This window comes from Andrena cerasifolii, chromosome 2 (assembly GCF_050908995.1).
Source record: "Andrena cerasifolii isolate SP2316 chromosome 2, iyAndCera1_principal, whole genome shotgun sequence".
NCBI classification, from domain to species: Eukaryota; Metazoa; Arthropoda; class Insecta; order Hymenoptera; family Andrenidae; genus Andrena; species Andrena cerasifolii.
The window spans coordinates 18,821,944-18,839,351 of NC_135119.1; the positions used below are offsets into that span (position 1 = coordinate 18,821,944).

Consider the following 17,408-nt stretch of genomic DNA (forward strand, 5'->3'; position numbering starts at 1 on the left):
TTCAGAGCACCCCTTTGAAACCGAACAGATACAAATTTACCAGCAGAAGAACCAAAAAGTAACAAGCCTAAAACGCGCGAACATTCAGAGCAACCCTTCGAAACCGAACAGATACAAATTTACCAACAACCACAACGTCACAAGCCCATTTCACTGTTTCCCGGTGCTAGATGCATCCCTCAACTAGCGCCCCATTATACTGTTTTACAAACTGCGCACATGCTGTTTTCGCAGCGATGCGAGCCGCGATACAGGGTGCCCCATTAACAGAAACGGTAACTTAATTTATTACCGTCCTCTCATCGACAGAATCACGGCCGTTCGCGCCAATATATTATTACTACTTTCTCCGCGAGCGTGCCCAGCCATTTATCACGTTAGAAAATGAATAACGAGATGAGGAGATACAGCGTCTCGCGCCGATGACCACGGCGCGTCTTAATGATTAATTAACGGCCCTCCCCCGGCCAGCGAAAAGATCTCGAAATTCCATGTACGTACATGCAAGCGGCGCAGTGGTACGTCTCAATCCTTCCAGCGACACAGCGTGTCGGGATGTAATCGTTTATTCATAAGGCTGTCTTTCACCAGCGTCATATCTATCCTGGACGCTTTCGTTCCGATCCACCACGTGTTTACAGGGGCAATTTACATAATTCCAGCCAGCGTGCGCGCGCGTTAATTGGATAACAGTTCCACGGCCCTCGTCGTTTTGGTTGCGATCGCCTGCCACCAGCAACAGGCTCCTTTCAATTCAGCGCGTTTTACGGGTAATAAGGCGATTAGGCGCGCGAGTTTCGCGTGTCGGTGCACTCCCACACGGCGCGTTACGAAAGGGACGCTGAAACGGGTCAACGTTAACGCGAGAATGAGTGCAAGCTCGTTACATCGAATGTGTACGGATGTTTCTGTGCGGGGGGGGAACAGTCGAGGGAGGATTGGGTGACTGTTCTTGGGATTTCTATTCCGTTCTTAATCCTTGACCGAGTACCTTGTGCCTTTGTAGTCCCTCTTACTCGCCTGTGGGGGCTCTACGTATCCAAATGAGATTTCACTCCGCAGGTGATTTATTAAGGTATCGCTGGATTTTTATTGATCCTCAATTATCGTCCATCGATGCACGAGTAGAAATGGAATTTCTGATGCGAATGGACAGGGTGGTATTTAGAGTTTAGTAATTGCGTTGTTTCTATTAATAAAGCTTGGCACGCCAGTGACTTTGAACTAGAAAGAGACTTTGTCCGACCCAGTTTACTTTTACTAATTTTCTGGTCGTTGATATTCATTGCAAGTAGCGATGGAATGCATTTTTATTAATATTGGATAAGTCTTGGGGTAAACCAACCAGTGAATGACCGAATTGTTGAATCTATGGATCTTTGAGATTAATACTTGAATATATTTAAGTATAACAAAACAACTGTTGAAGTTGTATTTAAATTTATTTTTCTTGAAAGTTCTATAAAAATAATTACGTATTCTTATTGTAATTTAAAAGAAAACAATTATAAAATGCAAAACGTGTAGAAGCCCAGTAAGTGACAGCATACTTTTAATAAGAATTGTACTTATTAATATTTGCTTAATACGCGTAACTAAAAATATAGAATATTAACTACTCTCCATTTATAAACATATAATAATGTTTAAATTTATAATTGACATTTCTTTGCTTAATGGTCGTTCACTGGTATGCGGTCAATTACTGGTTGGTTTGCCCTAGTTGAATTGTGAAATTGTTGGGGAGATCCCAGTTGTAATATTTCAAGTTTAGATATCTTGCAAACTTTTTATAATAAATATAGAATATTCTTCTTATTATTCTAAGACTAATATCCCGCTTGTCCGATTCTGCGAATGTGGTTTGCAAAGACTGGTGCAATTCATCAGCAAACGCGATGGGGAATGCAAACGCGGATCGATAGATGTTATTCATAGCGATCGCGTCGTGCAATTTTCGTTTTGCGTAGCTTCAGATCCACGTACTATTACCCGGCCGAAAGAAGATCCCCAAGAGGCGGGCTCGAGCATTACAGTCCGTCGCTATGACGATTGATCGAATCACCTATTTGGGCACATTTTTAAAGACGCGGCACACGTATTTTGGTTATTGGCTGAAGTAGGCACATACATTGTCGCACCGCGCGACGAAGAGAGCGCACAAAACACATCGAGATCGGGTGGAATAGAGCGATCTGACCGACGAGCGCCAAAGCAATAGCGTAGGCATCTCAGACGGTTAACCATTAATATATAATAACATAAAAATTTCCTTATTTTTCAAACAATCTGTGCGACATTGCGTTTGGGTTTATTTTAATCAGAAAAATCTAACCAAACCAATGATAATACTTTCCTGAATATATTGTGAAAAATAAGGAAATTTTTATGTTATTATATATTAATGGTTAACCGTCTGAGATGCCTACGCTATTGCTTTGGCGCTTGTCGGTCAGATCGCTCTATTCCACTCGATCTCGATGGGTTTTGTTCGCTCTCTTTGTCGCGCGGTGCGACAATGTATGTGCCTACTTCAGCCAATAACCAAAATACGTGTGCCGCGTCATTAAAAGTGTGCCCAAATAGATGATTCGACCAATCGTCATAGCGACGGACTGTATCGCCCGAGCCCGCCTCTTGGGGATCTTCTTTCGGCCGGGTAATAGTACACTTGCCCCTGCAGGTCCCCACTCGATCAAGTGGTTCAATTTATCGAAGTTGCGCGGCTGAAGGAAGGAATAAACTTTTTTCCCCGAGCACTTCGCATTTGGAGCGGCCGTGTTATTGGTAAAACGAATATCGATTTGGCAGGTAACGGGACGCTGGCAGAGAATAATATCGGGTGATCTTCCAGGAAGATGTCAGCCATTGAACACACATTACTACTCCGAAACGCAAAATAGCCTGCTGTGTAAACGTCCGCGTCTCGTTTAAATGAACAGTGTAAATCTAGGTCACGTCGATAAAATTTTGCACGAATTCAATTCCATCGAAGTCGAAGACCAAGTCAACGAACAATTAAAATGAAAATTCGATAACATTTAATACTCTAAAAAATCATCCACTCCCATTCTTAGAATTCCCAATATTCAACCTCGCAAGTATACACAAAAGAAAAGGACAAAATTTAATTAGACTCGAATTGGTGCACGTGACAATTAAAACTTAAGACAAACATTCAGAGCCTTCTCCATTTCCCTGCTCCTCGTAAAAGGTATTCGTCAGCGCATTTTTCAAACCGTGAGTAACAACTGATGATGTTTCCCAGGCGTGCACAGTTGACTCAGAGATTTTAATTAAATCAGTAGTTACGCAGTCAGTTTGATACAATTACTCCTTAGCTACTCTGTGGATTTCGTTCAGCAGAATCGCAGAGATTTGAATGCGACTTGTTCAAGGCCAGCCAGTGTGACGTTCAAAAGGATCTACGGCTGGATTAACAGATACGGAAGCGTACGTACTGGCATCATCGCCTGGCAGATCCTTCGCGATAATCTCCTGGTACGTGAAACAGGTATCCGGTGAGTCTTTCCTGACAGTGCTCTCCGGTTTTGCAAACATCATCGCGATCGACTCTCGTAAGTCGGTTAACTGTTCTCGAAATTCCTGCGCCAGTTACAAGCTGCTCCAAAACACCGTGACTGGCTTCCATACACGCTAACGGATCAGCCACAAAAAGAGCATCGACGAATTTCACTTTACTCCACGAATCTCTTGTATCGTTCCTAATGAACCGCCCGAGTTTGCCAGTGTACAGCTGAAGTATTCTTTGCAAGCCCGATCGTTCCAACACCGAACGAAACTGTTAAGAGAAACTGGAAAAGATCGGTACTGAATTAAACTATCGTTTAAGCGCCGATAGCGTATGCACAATTTGATCACTGACTCCTTCGCTTTGAATTCAATTAAAGGACACAGCCTATCCTTCAGGATAACTTAATTCGCGACTCGAACGTTGGAACCGCTCGACTTGCCGCGATCAGGTGTCTGAAACGTCAATTCACGCGTGGCACGACGGATCAGCTGTTGCGACACGAACGAGAGGCAAACGACTCTGCTCGGTGTGTTCCACGCGTGAGGGAAACCAGCTACTGAGCGCGCTCGCCGGACGGACGATTCTCCCGCAATTTCAACGACGGAGACGAGAACGGCCGAGTACCGGTTCGTGCGGCTCCGTCGGTGGGTGCCTCTTATAAGGTGAGATTCAAAGGTGCACCGATCCACTCCCTCGCGCAGCACGTCCACCTACGCGCGTGCACCCACGCGCCGCGCCGGCGAGCGGAGCCCTGATTACTGATCGCGATCGATGTATAAAATGAGCAAATACGATCCACCATCGGTCGCGATCTTGATTTCCTATTTCTGACCTCGGGTGGAAGGGAGGTAAGCTTTCAAGGCTCTGCGGAATACTCTTCACTGTCGATGGTTTATTGGGTTGGCGATCGAGGGATAAAGCGCTACTGGAAAGTTATTAGAGAGTCACGTCTTGCTGTATTTATTTCCATTTTAGAAGAGTGGCTATTGCAGACGAAGATGCTAATAAATTGAAGATTACTAGACTGGTTTACCTTGGCTTGAAGGCTTTCTCTCCACGGGTACCACTTTTTGGGTACAGCGATTTTAGATTTTTTTTTTAGTGTTATTGCAGTGTTTTCTTTTTGTGCAATTGTTTGAGAAATGCATAGTACGTGGAGCGTTGTGGATAACTGTAAAACTGAAATCATTTTCAGATTACGTGGCGTGCGAAATGTTAATTGAATAATAAATGACTAGACAGATATTGTAATTAAGCCGATGGTTTCTTTGTTTCAATTAAATCACGTTAAATGCTAAACTAAGTAGTTACGCTTGAAATGTATATCATCGTGCGATATACGTCAGAGTTAATTGGAACCTCTACGAATAATTATTGCTCGCGCTTAAGTACTGCGTAACGACTGTTTGCTACAGTAATTAAGCAAATAGAATTAACGGGTATAGTGAACAGATCTTAAAAACATTTCATGCTGCAGGCAGATAAAGGGTGCAAGAAACAATTATAATTCCGTTCGAAGTACTATATAATTAACCGTGATTAAATGAACTGAATGTATTTAAGATAAATGAATCTGATTCCGTAATAAATCTATTTAATACATAATAATTCGTGATAATAGGGGATTATTATACGGAAGTCGACAAACTTATTACGCATGCTGTTCTTAATCAACTACTGCTCTGCAAATAAACTTTGGTATACACAAAAAATTCTGCGACATGAAAATTCTGATTGTAAGATAAATATCGAAATCGTCGGTTAATACACTAAAATTCTACTGATCTAACGACATGGTCCTGCAATCGAAATCTCCCCTAAAGGTAACACAAAAGAAACAAGAGAATAATTAGTAAGAAGCCACAAGAAAGCAGTGTTTATTACAATAATAATTACAATCAACGTATACAAAAGTCAACTAAAAATGAAGATACTCTAAAGCTCCGTTACAATCGCAACTCTCTATCGTCGCGAGAAAATCAATGTAACGAGAAAAAGTATCCACTAAAAATACTGTATAATCGAGCCACGTTAGAAAATCAAATATTGATTTCGTACAAGACGAATTCGCGTACAATTCGCGTTTCCTTTCGCAATATCTACTTTTCCATGAATAAAAGTAATACAAAGGCAGTACATGAATTTTAAATCGATCTACGCGAAGCTTCTGACGAAAATAATACTTATTATTGGTCAAAATTTGACGAGACTGTCTCTCTCTCTCTCTCAACAAACGATTTAACGCATCGCATTACATAAAATTGCAATGAGATGCTTGCTGCTCGTTAAGGGCATTACGTTCGACCAAAGTGTAAACATGAATGTGCAAAATAATTCAGTAACTGAGCATGCAACTAATCGAGCTATGGTTCAGGCAAAATTTACACATGCACTTATATGTATACATATACGCTACATGAAGTCTTGTATCATACACGTTGCTTTCGTGCGCAAAGCATATGCAAGTTAACTTCTAAATTTAACGATTAAAGTAGCTTTCCAGTGGAAGGTCGTCAGTTTCTAAATAATGTATGCATGAAAATTTCGAGATTTCGTACGTGCACGACGTAGCATGAGAATTGAAATATTAAGTGGAAAACTCAGTGATGCGAGAAACTTGGATCACTCAACATGCTTCGCAATTTAAACTCCACAGAATTTTATACAAAATTGATTGTCGAAGGAGGGATTGATAGGTAACATCGTTTTAAATGCATACACCTATCAAGAATACATCTTATAGAGTAAGTCGAAAGTAAAGTTGCATATTCGTTATGCTAATTGTTGCGGATCAGTCTTTATAAATAACTTAAAACGGTATATACACATGAATTACTGAAACGTCGTTTAAATTTACCTTGCTTAAGGATCTACACGCGTAAATGAACAGGGTTTTCGTTAGTTACCACTCTTAAGGATTTTACGAAACGTAAAACAGACTAATTCTAAGCTCATAAGTGTCCGCGACACAATTTTAAAGGCTACGAAACGTTTAATTATATTTCGATACCAATGTGTACGAAAAACTGCTCTAAATGTATTTAATATTCAATTAAGGTTTGCAGGGCGTTTGCATTAGTACGAAATAAAATTCTCGCGATAAATCAGTTTCATACTTAGCTGGAGTCATTGAAAATTTGTTGGCTTGAGGACCTTGTGAAGAAAATTAGAGAGAGATACAGAAAAAGTGATTGGTTTTTAAGGGAGCACTCTTTTCTGCCGTTTCTCTCCCTTCGTAGGATATTCGATAGAGTCGAGGAGTTCAGATTTGGGGTTTTAAGAGAGAAGCAAGAAAACAAGCCCGCTTAGAGCAGTAACTAACACAGCGGCCATGTAAGACAACGATATAGATGTTGATCGACGTTGAATTTGATTATTGTACTCACCACGAACTTGTTTCACATATTTTTCACTTCGGAACGAATTGCTCACGGACTCCAATAGCACGTGAAGACACCTTAGATTTTCTCTGCACGCGCACTCAACTTCGGCCTATAACACAAACAAGTAAATCAGTCATCGAGAAATGAAGTTTCTTTACTGTTTACGTTGCTGCGAACAATTGGAGTGTCACGTTTCTGTGCATTTTAATATACCGATACATTTGCTAGCTCTGTAATAAAGTCACAATAAAGTCACTGAAGACCCCTCCAATTGTTTCAGCTAGCTTTTGAATGTTTATCTTCTATCATGCATTAAAAGCGAATAGTTCTATTTACCTAGCATTACCTAATTTCCATTACTTCCACTATTTGGAAGTAATATAACTACTAAAGCTGAGTATGTATCACGCTACGTACCTTCCCAATGGACAAGACCAAAATGAGCACATGTAACGAGCCAATGACTTGTTGACAAACATTACCCAAGCAGGATGAGGACAGTGCTAGCGGGAGGCGTATGAGGACACGTATGAGTGTGATTGTACAGCAACACCTAATTGTTTTGTTCGTGACTTATTCACATATTTACTGCAATGATACAGTGATTACTAAAGTACTTATGCATCATCGATCAACTCTCATGAATTCCTTTACTCCTTACGTCGTACAAAGTAGAATATACATAGATCTTGTTAAATTGTGTTTTTTTTTGTACATTCACCTTTAAATTTTCATTACATAGCTCCTTTATCTCTAATTTTTCCTAGAATTGTATCACTCATAAATACTAAATGATTCTGTTTGCGATTGGCAAACACAGAGGCTGTTAGGTGAACGCACACAGCCACACAGAAGAAACAAGCTTTCATATTAAAACGATTGCTTGCAATATAAAACTGTTTATTCACAACTTTACAATATTCCTAGCTACTAAAATATTTCTCTGTTTAAGAATGGTATATCAGTCTGTCGCATACGCTGTACTCAAACATTCACTCTCACGAAACTCGCATAAATTACGTATGTATATTACAAACGAAAGCAAGGCTCAACATTCGTGTCGTCACATAAAAAGCAAAGGGAAGCAGCGTATAAAATAGAATTTTCTGTATTATTCCAATACACGGTGTCGCAATTAAAAGCAATATACAAATATACCATTGTAGCCATGATACGAGCTCATTCGATCAACGCTGCAACCATAAGATGCACTACTAAAATTATCTTACAGCTAGGCATTCAAAGCAGAGAAGCACAAACAGCAAGCTATTGACATTTCTTGAAAGTGCGCCATACAACAGAGGCCACACTGAAGAAAAAGTATTTACCGCGCCCGCAGATACGCACAATGTTAGTAACGGTGCAAACGGTCTTGCGGTAATAGCGAGCGGCAAAATTGTTAGCGTTCTTTAACCACGCTTGAAGCACTTTCAACGCTTTTCGCGCAAAGTAGTACAGAAACAGTAATATACATACGCAGTCCTCCGCTATCATGCCGTTGTTCTGCCTAAGAAACAGATTTTCAGCGAGCGCCAACTGCGACTGAGACTTCTCCACCACGTTCTGGATATCCTCTATGTCGCTATCGCTGTCTTCCGTCGTATCGATGATTTCCTGCAATGCACACCATCGAAATACACGCATTTAGTATTCGTTATATAATTTGCCATTTTATTTGCTAACTACTTAAGAGCGTTACTGTTAATCAATTGCTTCGAACGTGATACAGGAAATGTGGATTAGCGAGCTTAGCGCGACCTATGGAGTGAACTGGTCCGATATGCGAAAATAATTCTTGAAGAATTTTATCGATATTGAGCTAGCTATGGATTAATTATTCGACGTAAAGTGTAGATTTGTGATTCCTTTTGAAGAGTAGGCTTCTGTTTATTTAAACGTAGAATAATTTCGACACCACTCGCGTGCCACTGCCTGGGAGATATTGAAGTGAAACGGCGCGCCGCGCTTTTATGTCTCCGCGCCAGTGGCGCTGAGACCGCGCCAAATTGAAACCGTGAATTTAGAAACCCAAGTGGTTATCGTGGTTATCTTACTGTCTACTGAAATCGAGATAAGGAATTGATCTCTTTGTATACAAAGATGTTTACAGTATATTTCGTGATGGGTGCTTTGACACACTTTAGAGAATACGTTTTCAACGCGTATTTTATCGTATCTCGTAAGAATAAAATGTATCGCTAAATTGGTCTGAGATATGTGCGTTAGAGATGTGTAGCAGATTCTTGTAATGATATTAATTATCGATATTTTACAGAACTACTGCAAAAGCTTTAATGGAGTTAAAAGTGACACTCGACAGAAGTCTGATCGGTAATTCTTGGCAGAGGAATTAATTATAATGTACGCATACGGAATATTGCAAATTTGTATATTAAACGCTTATAAAAGTCTGTAATTTATATTTGTCGTTGAATCGTATTCTACACGTTCCACTGCAAAAGAGCTAGAGTAGCGACTCTGTCCGTAATTACATCGTTTACCCTCGTTAAGATATCATCATTGCCAGAGACGCATTCATCTCAGACAACTCTTGATAGGCTTGATAGGAGTCGGAGTGATTCGACGAAGAGATGCAAGACGCGAGAGAAGCTTTCTTTTCAGAATAAAAATATACTCGAATGTTCATCGTTATTTAAAGTATTTCATTGCAAAAGTTATTAGCAAATGATCACTATGTATCAGTACATGAATGAAGAAAAGAAAATTGAGAAAAGAATTAATGACGTGAATTTATATGCCGTATAACGAGCAGAGATATTTTAAAAGTGGCATAAGTGAACAAATCTGGTAGTAAAAGGTAATGATTCGGTGTAAGGTTCCAAGGTAGAAATGAATTTATTCCAGATATTAATAGGCTTCCGTGTTTGAGCACTCCAAATCAAAGTTTTATTTGCTGCAGAGGAATTACATTCTTCCAGCAGCAATGTATGTACAAGTGATGATTCTCCGATACCTTTATTTCCGTAAACTGGAATACTGTAACTGCTGCGCTACACAAAACACTACCGCTAACGAAACTAAAGTACGACTTCGGTATACTTTATATAGAAACGCCTCGATACATCACGATTAGAAAAGAACATCACCTGAACATGGAGAGGACCACAACGCATCGAGGCGATTCCAATTAATCTCACGTGTGTGAAATTATTTCTTACGCATCGTGAAATCGAAAATACTTCTACGAACACTTCTCGTGGATAACAGGAACGATTACTACGTTTCTGGCATGCCAAATACTTTTACGATAATACTTTCAAGGAACTGTGGAAACGATACCGATGCCCGTCGAGTCGTTACGATGACACAGAATTAATTTGCAGTACGGTATGTACAAATAACTCGTAGTATGTACAAGATAATAGAAGGAATCGAGTGCAAAGAGTATAACCGTGGTTTCACAGGAAGAATATAGACACTTGGTCAAGAAAGAAGTATAGAATGGAACGTACATGATGCATACGACTTCTAGGCAGCGGGGAACTAGCTGGAACCGCGCTCATACTGGAGGCACAGTCGGACTGACTGTCGAGGAAGTTCCGGTAATCGTCTCCGAAGTCCAGCAATCTTCGAGCAGTTTCTACGTCCGCCGCTTCGCTGTACGGCTCGCTCATATATTTTTCCTAACAAAAAAACAGACCGGTGAATGGCAATAAATAAACAAGCAACAGACATTCGATTAAAATACGATATAAAACGACTAACATTACTTCAATAGAATTATCTCCTTAATAAGTCCCAACAATATCACTATTACTTGTATAAGCTTTAAAAATTGTATTCTATAAATATTTCATTAAATCTGCAACTCGTATTACTGTTATATATATGCGCGTACAAAATAAACAGCTTCATTGACCAGTTACTCTCATCTCGTGAAACTGTTGAGATCCAATATAACGAACAGAGGCACCCGAATGATAAAAAGCTAAACAATTCTCAGAAACATCTCACATTTGCGTCCAATATGAAAGACTAAGACACCATCTCACCTGGTAATTGTCCCAGGCCTGCTCAGAGAACGAGTTGTTCCCGAGGCTGTTCATCTCGACGTCGCTGTCCACGTTCAGCTGTTGATTGCAGAGCTCCTTGGTGCTGAGGACGGTGTCCAACAGGCCGTCTTCGTACGGGAACCGACCGCGCGTGCAATTACGTTGCTCCTCGCACTCGGTCTCGGACGTGGATGCCACCGAAGTACAACAGGACAGCCTGAACGGTGGCGTCGGGTCGCTGACTATCGTCCTCTCCGCGGACAGTTGCTGATGAGCCGTGCAACCCGAGAACGAGCCGGACTTCACCAGCGTCGTCAGACGGCCGTGGCAGTCCCTGGAGATGGTGCGAATGGTGCGGCCACCGCTCACCTTGCGCGCGGAGGACCGTTGCTGATTCGACGAGCTGCCGTCGCTTCCGGCCGACTGATTCGCGGCGTTCGCGCCCTCCGAGCTGGACTCGCTTTTGCGGCCCTGAATTTCGAGGGAAAGGGAAAGGAAGAAACGTAAAATTATCCGAATAACCTCGCTCCTTCTCGCCGGTTTCAGGCCAGCGCGCGCCAACTCCCCCGTTTTTTGCGTGCCCCAGCTTACAAAGTTCTTTTTGCGAAGCCTGCTCTTCTTCCTGCGCAACGAGCTGTTCCGAACCACCCGACCGTCCTGGCAGATGATCGACTCCTCCAGCAACGTGGACGTCGAGTTGTTGAAGGATTTCCGCGATCCCCTGTAATTTGCAATCGAAGAAACGGCGAATGCTGAGTGCCCGTTCCAGTGGATCCTTCGGAGCGAAAGTATGGGAGGAGTCGCGATAGAGTTCGGCTACGATCGCGGGTAAAAGCTTGATTTTAAGAAATTACAAGGACAGTAGGGATATCTAAAATTTTCAAGCGGAGGAGAGGATTTTAATCTCGTCTATAAAAAGAGTTAGGAGCACTTGTAAGACTTCGAGTTCCTGGTGTCCGCGTACTTAAAATCCAACATACTTGGTAATACGTATGCGAGTGTATCTATTTAGAGTGCTTGAGAGGTTGGATCACCACAAAAGTAACCGCTGACAGTGAAATAAAAGGACAGAAGAGAAAGGAAAAGGTTTAGTGAATGTACAAACTCACGTGGCGTCTAGGGACACAGACTTGGTCGGCGGTGTGGCGATTAGCTGATGGAGCGCGGTCTCCGAGATGGAGAACTGCGAAATGGGGTCGTTCGTTTGATTCAAACCGGAGTTATTTCCGATCTGAGAGATGCACGAGACGCTCCACGGCCTGGGCCCGTTCGCTTTCTGCTTCGAGCGCATCACGACTTTCGGCGTGCTCGAGTCCAGCATCGGATGCGCTTCGTTGATCGGCGTCTTCTCCGCGTCGTCGAAGATTTCTTGCGACACCGACTGGGACGTGCAACCGAGGGCACCTTCGAACCGGCGATAAGTCGCCACGCTGCTCTGCAGATCCTCCGACGAAACCGACTGTCTCTCCCCGTCGGATTCCTCCGTCGTGTACTCGCCGCTGGCATCGCAGCTATCCAACGGCTGCAATTCGAGTTCATTGCAATTGTTACGAAACGTTGTAATCCCCCCCTCCATCTGCCGGTTGGCCCTTGCTAGCAATTGTCGCGCCTAATCGCGCAGAATTAAATCACCAAACGGCTAAATGCGCGACCAACTGGAACGAAACGTCCAGCGGGACGTGGACCACTATGTTGTTTTGTAAACTCGACTAGAAAGAATATAATTTCACCTGTCCCTTTCTTCGACTTCAACCACCGACTGGCATCGAGCTATCTTCCCGCGCGAAAAAGTCCCATGCGACCGTAAAAGGAGCTCCTCGGGCAATGCGCCGAGTAACAATAGCAATAATTACAACCTACCTGCGACGTGGATCGTCCGTCATGGCCGCGGACGGAGTTGAGCTTCAACCACTCCTTGATCCTCGCGTACTTAGCGCGGTGATTGTTCGTTATACCCTTCTTATCCTCGAGGATGAGCGGGGGGAAGGTCTTGGACGCACCGGAGCGCCTCTCCTCCCCGACTAATTTCTCAACCTCCTTAATGAGCCTCTGGATGCTCTTCTTGTCGTTTCTCGTTTCGTCGTCGCTGTCCTTCTCCCTCTGGGAGGACTCGTCGGTTTCGTTTGAACTCTCGTCCACGCACTCCATGCCGGCCTCCTTCGCGCGCCTCATCTTCCTCTCCTCAGTTTTCACTGTTCCCTCCGCGCTCTGCGGCGTCTCGTCGAAGTCCAGGCGCACCCGGACGTTCGTTTTCCTCTGCTCCGAGGCGTCGTTCGAGCGCGGCGACGAGGTGTACGTCCACTCCTCCTCGGAGGAGTCCTCCGCGACGAATGCCGCCTCCTCGTTCTGCTCGGAGTCGGTGTCCAGGTGTCGGAAGTAGAAGGTCGCGCAGTTCTTCGATTTCCTGTCGGATCTAATGGGGGAGGAAGAACACGGGCTTAGCGATGGGCTAGATTCTTTTCTGTCCACGTGGCGTCTGTGGGGGACGCGACGCGACAGAAACGAGCGTACTTTAATCGTTCGCACATGTATGTACTTCGAGTGGCTTTCATTGAAAAAGATGCTGGAACTCGGGCTACCTTCTACTTGGGAACGTAAGTCTCGTATCGCGATATCTTATACAGTTTCTCGGGCTAGTTAATCCTTTTCTAAACAGTGAATCATAGGACGTGATATCTCGTGTACCAGAACGGACATGTAAGCAAACGTTTCCGGTCTCTCGCGCGTAACAGCGTCCAGATAAAACGACGATGCCAAGGAATGGCTCACGGTGAGTCAGGGAATCGCTTCTCGGCCAGCGAAGATGCCTTCGGAATTTGTGAGAAGAATCCTACAAGCCGCCAGTAAGTGCGCAAAGTCTCGAAAATGAAACGGCTTCGCCCCCGCTTCCCTGACTCGCGCGGGAATGAAAGTGGCGAGGGACTTTTGCGAATTTATACGCTCGTGCGCGTCAACAGGTGACACGCACGCCCACGCGATAAGAGGCCTGATAAGGGGGGACTTACGTGTTAAACGAGGCGGCCTCCTCAGTCGTTCTACGACGTTTCACTGGCTCGTTAGCAGCGAGATCGCCGTTCGATTGCCCGACGTTTCCGGGCTGGCCGTCGATTTGATCGCAGCTTTCCTCGATGGCCGTCGAATTTGTCATCGGCACGGTGTCGGGTGTTGGTGGCATGTCGTCCTCTTCGTACTCGCTTACCGCGCCTTCCTCGATATCACCCTCTTCGCCCTGATCGCCCAACGCGGACGCGATTCGATTAACAGTCTCGTGGAGATTCTCCGCTCCCTCGGACTTTGCATCCATCACACAGAGCTGACATAGTTCATCCTGCGCAGGGAAATTGCAAAATAGATCCTTGCTCCGGCTCCGTCGCTTTATCCCAACCAAACAGTGAATTACTCCAAAATTCTATCGCGATCAATTCGCTAGACAGACTGTCCAGTTTTATCTACCACTATTTTTAGCGAGTCGTGCCCGATAGCCCACGCGTTTAGATCTGACCGTTGCGCGACTGCCTACCGCGTAGCTCCGGCCAGATTATCGCGATAATTTTCCACGATAAGGAGTTAATTATCGATCAAGCTGCTAACTGAAACGTTAACGCGTACCCCGGCTCGATTCAATTTAGGTATCGACCACCGGTGGACGGAAGAATATTCCTCTTCCAAGAGCGCGGCCTTCGCGGAGAAGAAGACATAGGCACATGCCAATGAATGATGAGAAATTATTCTGTCTTCGTCAATTTCAAATAGTTTTATTACTTCTTCCGATATGCGATCGCGCGATAAGAACAGGCCAGTCTCGTCGTCTATCTCTCCGCAAGACGTCTACATAATAAATTGGAAAGTGTTCGGACCGAAGATCATCCGTGACAAGTCAAGGTAAATTTCAAATATACGGTATTAAATCATTGACAGGAAGCCGTATCGATGTTCCCCGAGCAAAAAGCCTGTTCCTCAAGGTAGAGTACAGCGTCTCCGGCGGACTTACACATATACGTGCGTGTCCGATTCGTTTTATGCAGGCACGGTACAACAGTGCTACGTGCTCGTTTCGCGGCGGATTTCTTTCCACTTAACACTGCTCGAAGTGGCAGCATGCGAGCGCCGTTCGACCAGATTATTTGTCGCTCCGGAGAATGGAGAGCTACGCTGCACGGACACACTGTGCGGAGGATCGCCCCGTGACGCAACCCTGGCCATTGATTAATTCGAAATTTCACATTCCTTCGCCGAGCGCGCTGCTTCTCGGCGAACACTTTCGTTCGGTGCACTCGCTGCACCGGCCACGACAAAAACATTCTAATCACTGAAAAGTGAGAGAGGGCCCCGCCCACTTTTACAACTTTGTACCGAGGTTTTCACTTTTAGGAATTCCACCGCCAATTTGGAGCAGAGGAGAACATTCCTCTTTCCTCGAATTTCATTTCGGTACAGCTGGGTATCGCAGGGTCTGCGATTCGAGTGAGCAGCGAAGTGAGCTAGCTAATTGAGATATTTCTAAATATTTCCAGCACGAAACTTACGATTTTTAGCTTTCATTGGCGCGCCAAGGCAGAGAGGAATTGCATGTTTTACGATCGTGGAAAAAAGAAATAAAGCCATTTGCGGAATGGCAACTGCCTGTTTTACGAGGAGCACGAAGAAAGGGAGACGATGGTAATGCAGGAAAATAATGAAACGTAATAACTTGCCGCGCGTTACAACGTAAGGAACTGGTTTCCGCCGGGAAATAAAACATTGGGGCGAAAAAATATCGCTTCTGCCTGCGCGGGGGAGGGGGGTTGATGCAACGCGCGAGCACGTTCCTCAACGTCACGTACGTGTAATTACGCGTCAATTTCAATTTTTATTTTATTTCGCCTCGTGAATATTTCAGAAGGTAAAAGGCCCCGCGCGCGCACTTTCTCCCGGTGAGTTCTCATTCCGCTCGAGCAGAGCAGTGCGCTTAAACAGCAAGAAAGATTTCCGAACTTCCCCGAGGGGGGGGGGAAAAAAAAACAGCAAGAAAAAGAAAACCAGTACCGTTCCTTCGCGGTGCCTTCGTCTGCCCACACACCATTCTCTGAACGTCCACTTTTCAATAAGAAGCGACTTTGCGTCATGAAATTCTTTGGAGGAATCAAGTACCACTGTACTGTAATCGAAAAGAGAGTTCTACTTGCCTGAAGTATCTAAAGATTTCGAGTAACTTGATCGTAACCCAATAAATCCAAGCAGTGGCGCACACAGAGGGGAACACCCCCCAAAGAAAGAGGAAGAAGCAGATTAATGTAACCACGACTGAAGTAATTCTTAAAAGGAGAAAAAATGGATTTTATTCTCACCTAATGAATTTTATTGAATCTGAATCAAGAGCTTCTTAAAAGGAGAAAAAAAAATGGATTTTATTCTCACCTAATGAATTTTGTTGAATCTGAATCAAGAGCTTCTTAAAAGGCGAAAAAAAATGGATTTTATTCTCACCTAGTGAATTTTATTGAATCTGAATCAAGAGCTTCTTAAAAGGAGAAAAAAAATGGATTTTATTCTCACCTAATGAATTTTATTGAATCTGAATCAAGAGCTTCTTAAAAGGCGAAAAAAAATGGATTTTATTCTCACCTAGTGAATTTTATTGAATCTGAATCAAGAGCTTCTTAAAATGAGAAAAAAATGGATTTTATTCTCACCTAATGAATTGCATTAAAAATATTTTTATCCGTTCAACTCGGCTCCCCCCAAGATTCAATCCTGAGTGCGCTACTGACTTCCAGTGAAACCAGAAATTCAGACTAATTACATTTTCGAAACAACTAGGGTAGATGTCCCATTTACTGTCAGTGTCCCTATTACTGCCACTTTATTTATTTCACTTTAAAAAAAACGTAATGTATAAAGAATAGACGTATAAAGAATGTACTATAATAATAAGAAGAACAGTCCCAATTTCATGATAAATTATTTTTTAAACTATTCATTATACATTGCATGTTTATTAAGTAAAATAAATGAAGTGGCAGTAATTAGGACATTTACCCTATGTCTCCATTCAAAAACCCAACTGTTTCTTGACTGAAACTCCAAGCTCCTCACAGATTTCGGCTGCTCCGATAATTATAATATATCCGACTTCCAATGAGAGGCTAACTGAACCAATTTCACCGACCAACAACAAGGAAACGGCGAAACTAACAACCAGAGAAACTCCATTGACTGGCGCGAGTTCCGGCCGACCCAGCGTAATAATATTATCGTTGCTCGTAAACGGCGCACAGATCATTCATCCCAGCAACGCGTGGCGAGTTAAGTTATACAATGCACGTTTGATGCACGCCGGGGTCGCGCGATCGACGCTCCATGAAATTCCTCCGCGTCTACTATTCCAGATTCGTCGATTTCCCAGACGGCGGGGCGAAAACGATGGCGCAACAACAAAGCTACGGAAACGTTCACTGGGAGTCACTAAAGTACATCGGGGAACCGCCAGTTTCACAA

General features: G+C 43.5%; 1 protein-coding gene across 4 annotated transcripts in view; it reads right to left on the reverse strand.

Annotated features, from left to right (window-relative positions):
• LOC143378583 (klarsicht protein) overlaps positions 1 to 17,408 on the reverse strand; it is a 147,221-nt gene that overhangs the window by 40,565 nt on the left and 89,248 nt on the right. For all 4 annotated transcript variants that reach the window (XM_076830401.1, XM_076830402.1, XM_076830403.1 and 1 more), the window contains 8 exons: positions 13,937 to 14,259; positions 12,792 to 13,344; positions 12,041 to 12,453; positions 11,523 to 11,652; positions 10,932 to 11,402; positions 10,392 to 10,562; positions 8,395 to 8,532; positions 6,922 to 7,027 (listed from right to left, as the gene is read on the reverse strand). In XM_076830401.1, the coding sequence (XP_076686516.1) occupies positions 6,922 to 7,027; positions 8,395 to 8,532; positions 10,392 to 10,562; positions 10,932 to 11,402; positions 11,523 to 11,652; positions 12,041 to 12,453; positions 12,792 to 13,344; positions 13,937 to 14,259 (2,305 nt within the window). The remainder of the gene's footprint in view (positions 1 to 6,921; positions 7,028 to 8,394; positions 8,533 to 10,391; positions 10,563 to 10,931; positions 11,403 to 11,522; positions 11,653 to 12,040; positions 12,454 to 12,791; positions 13,345 to 13,936; positions 14,260 to 17,408) is intronic.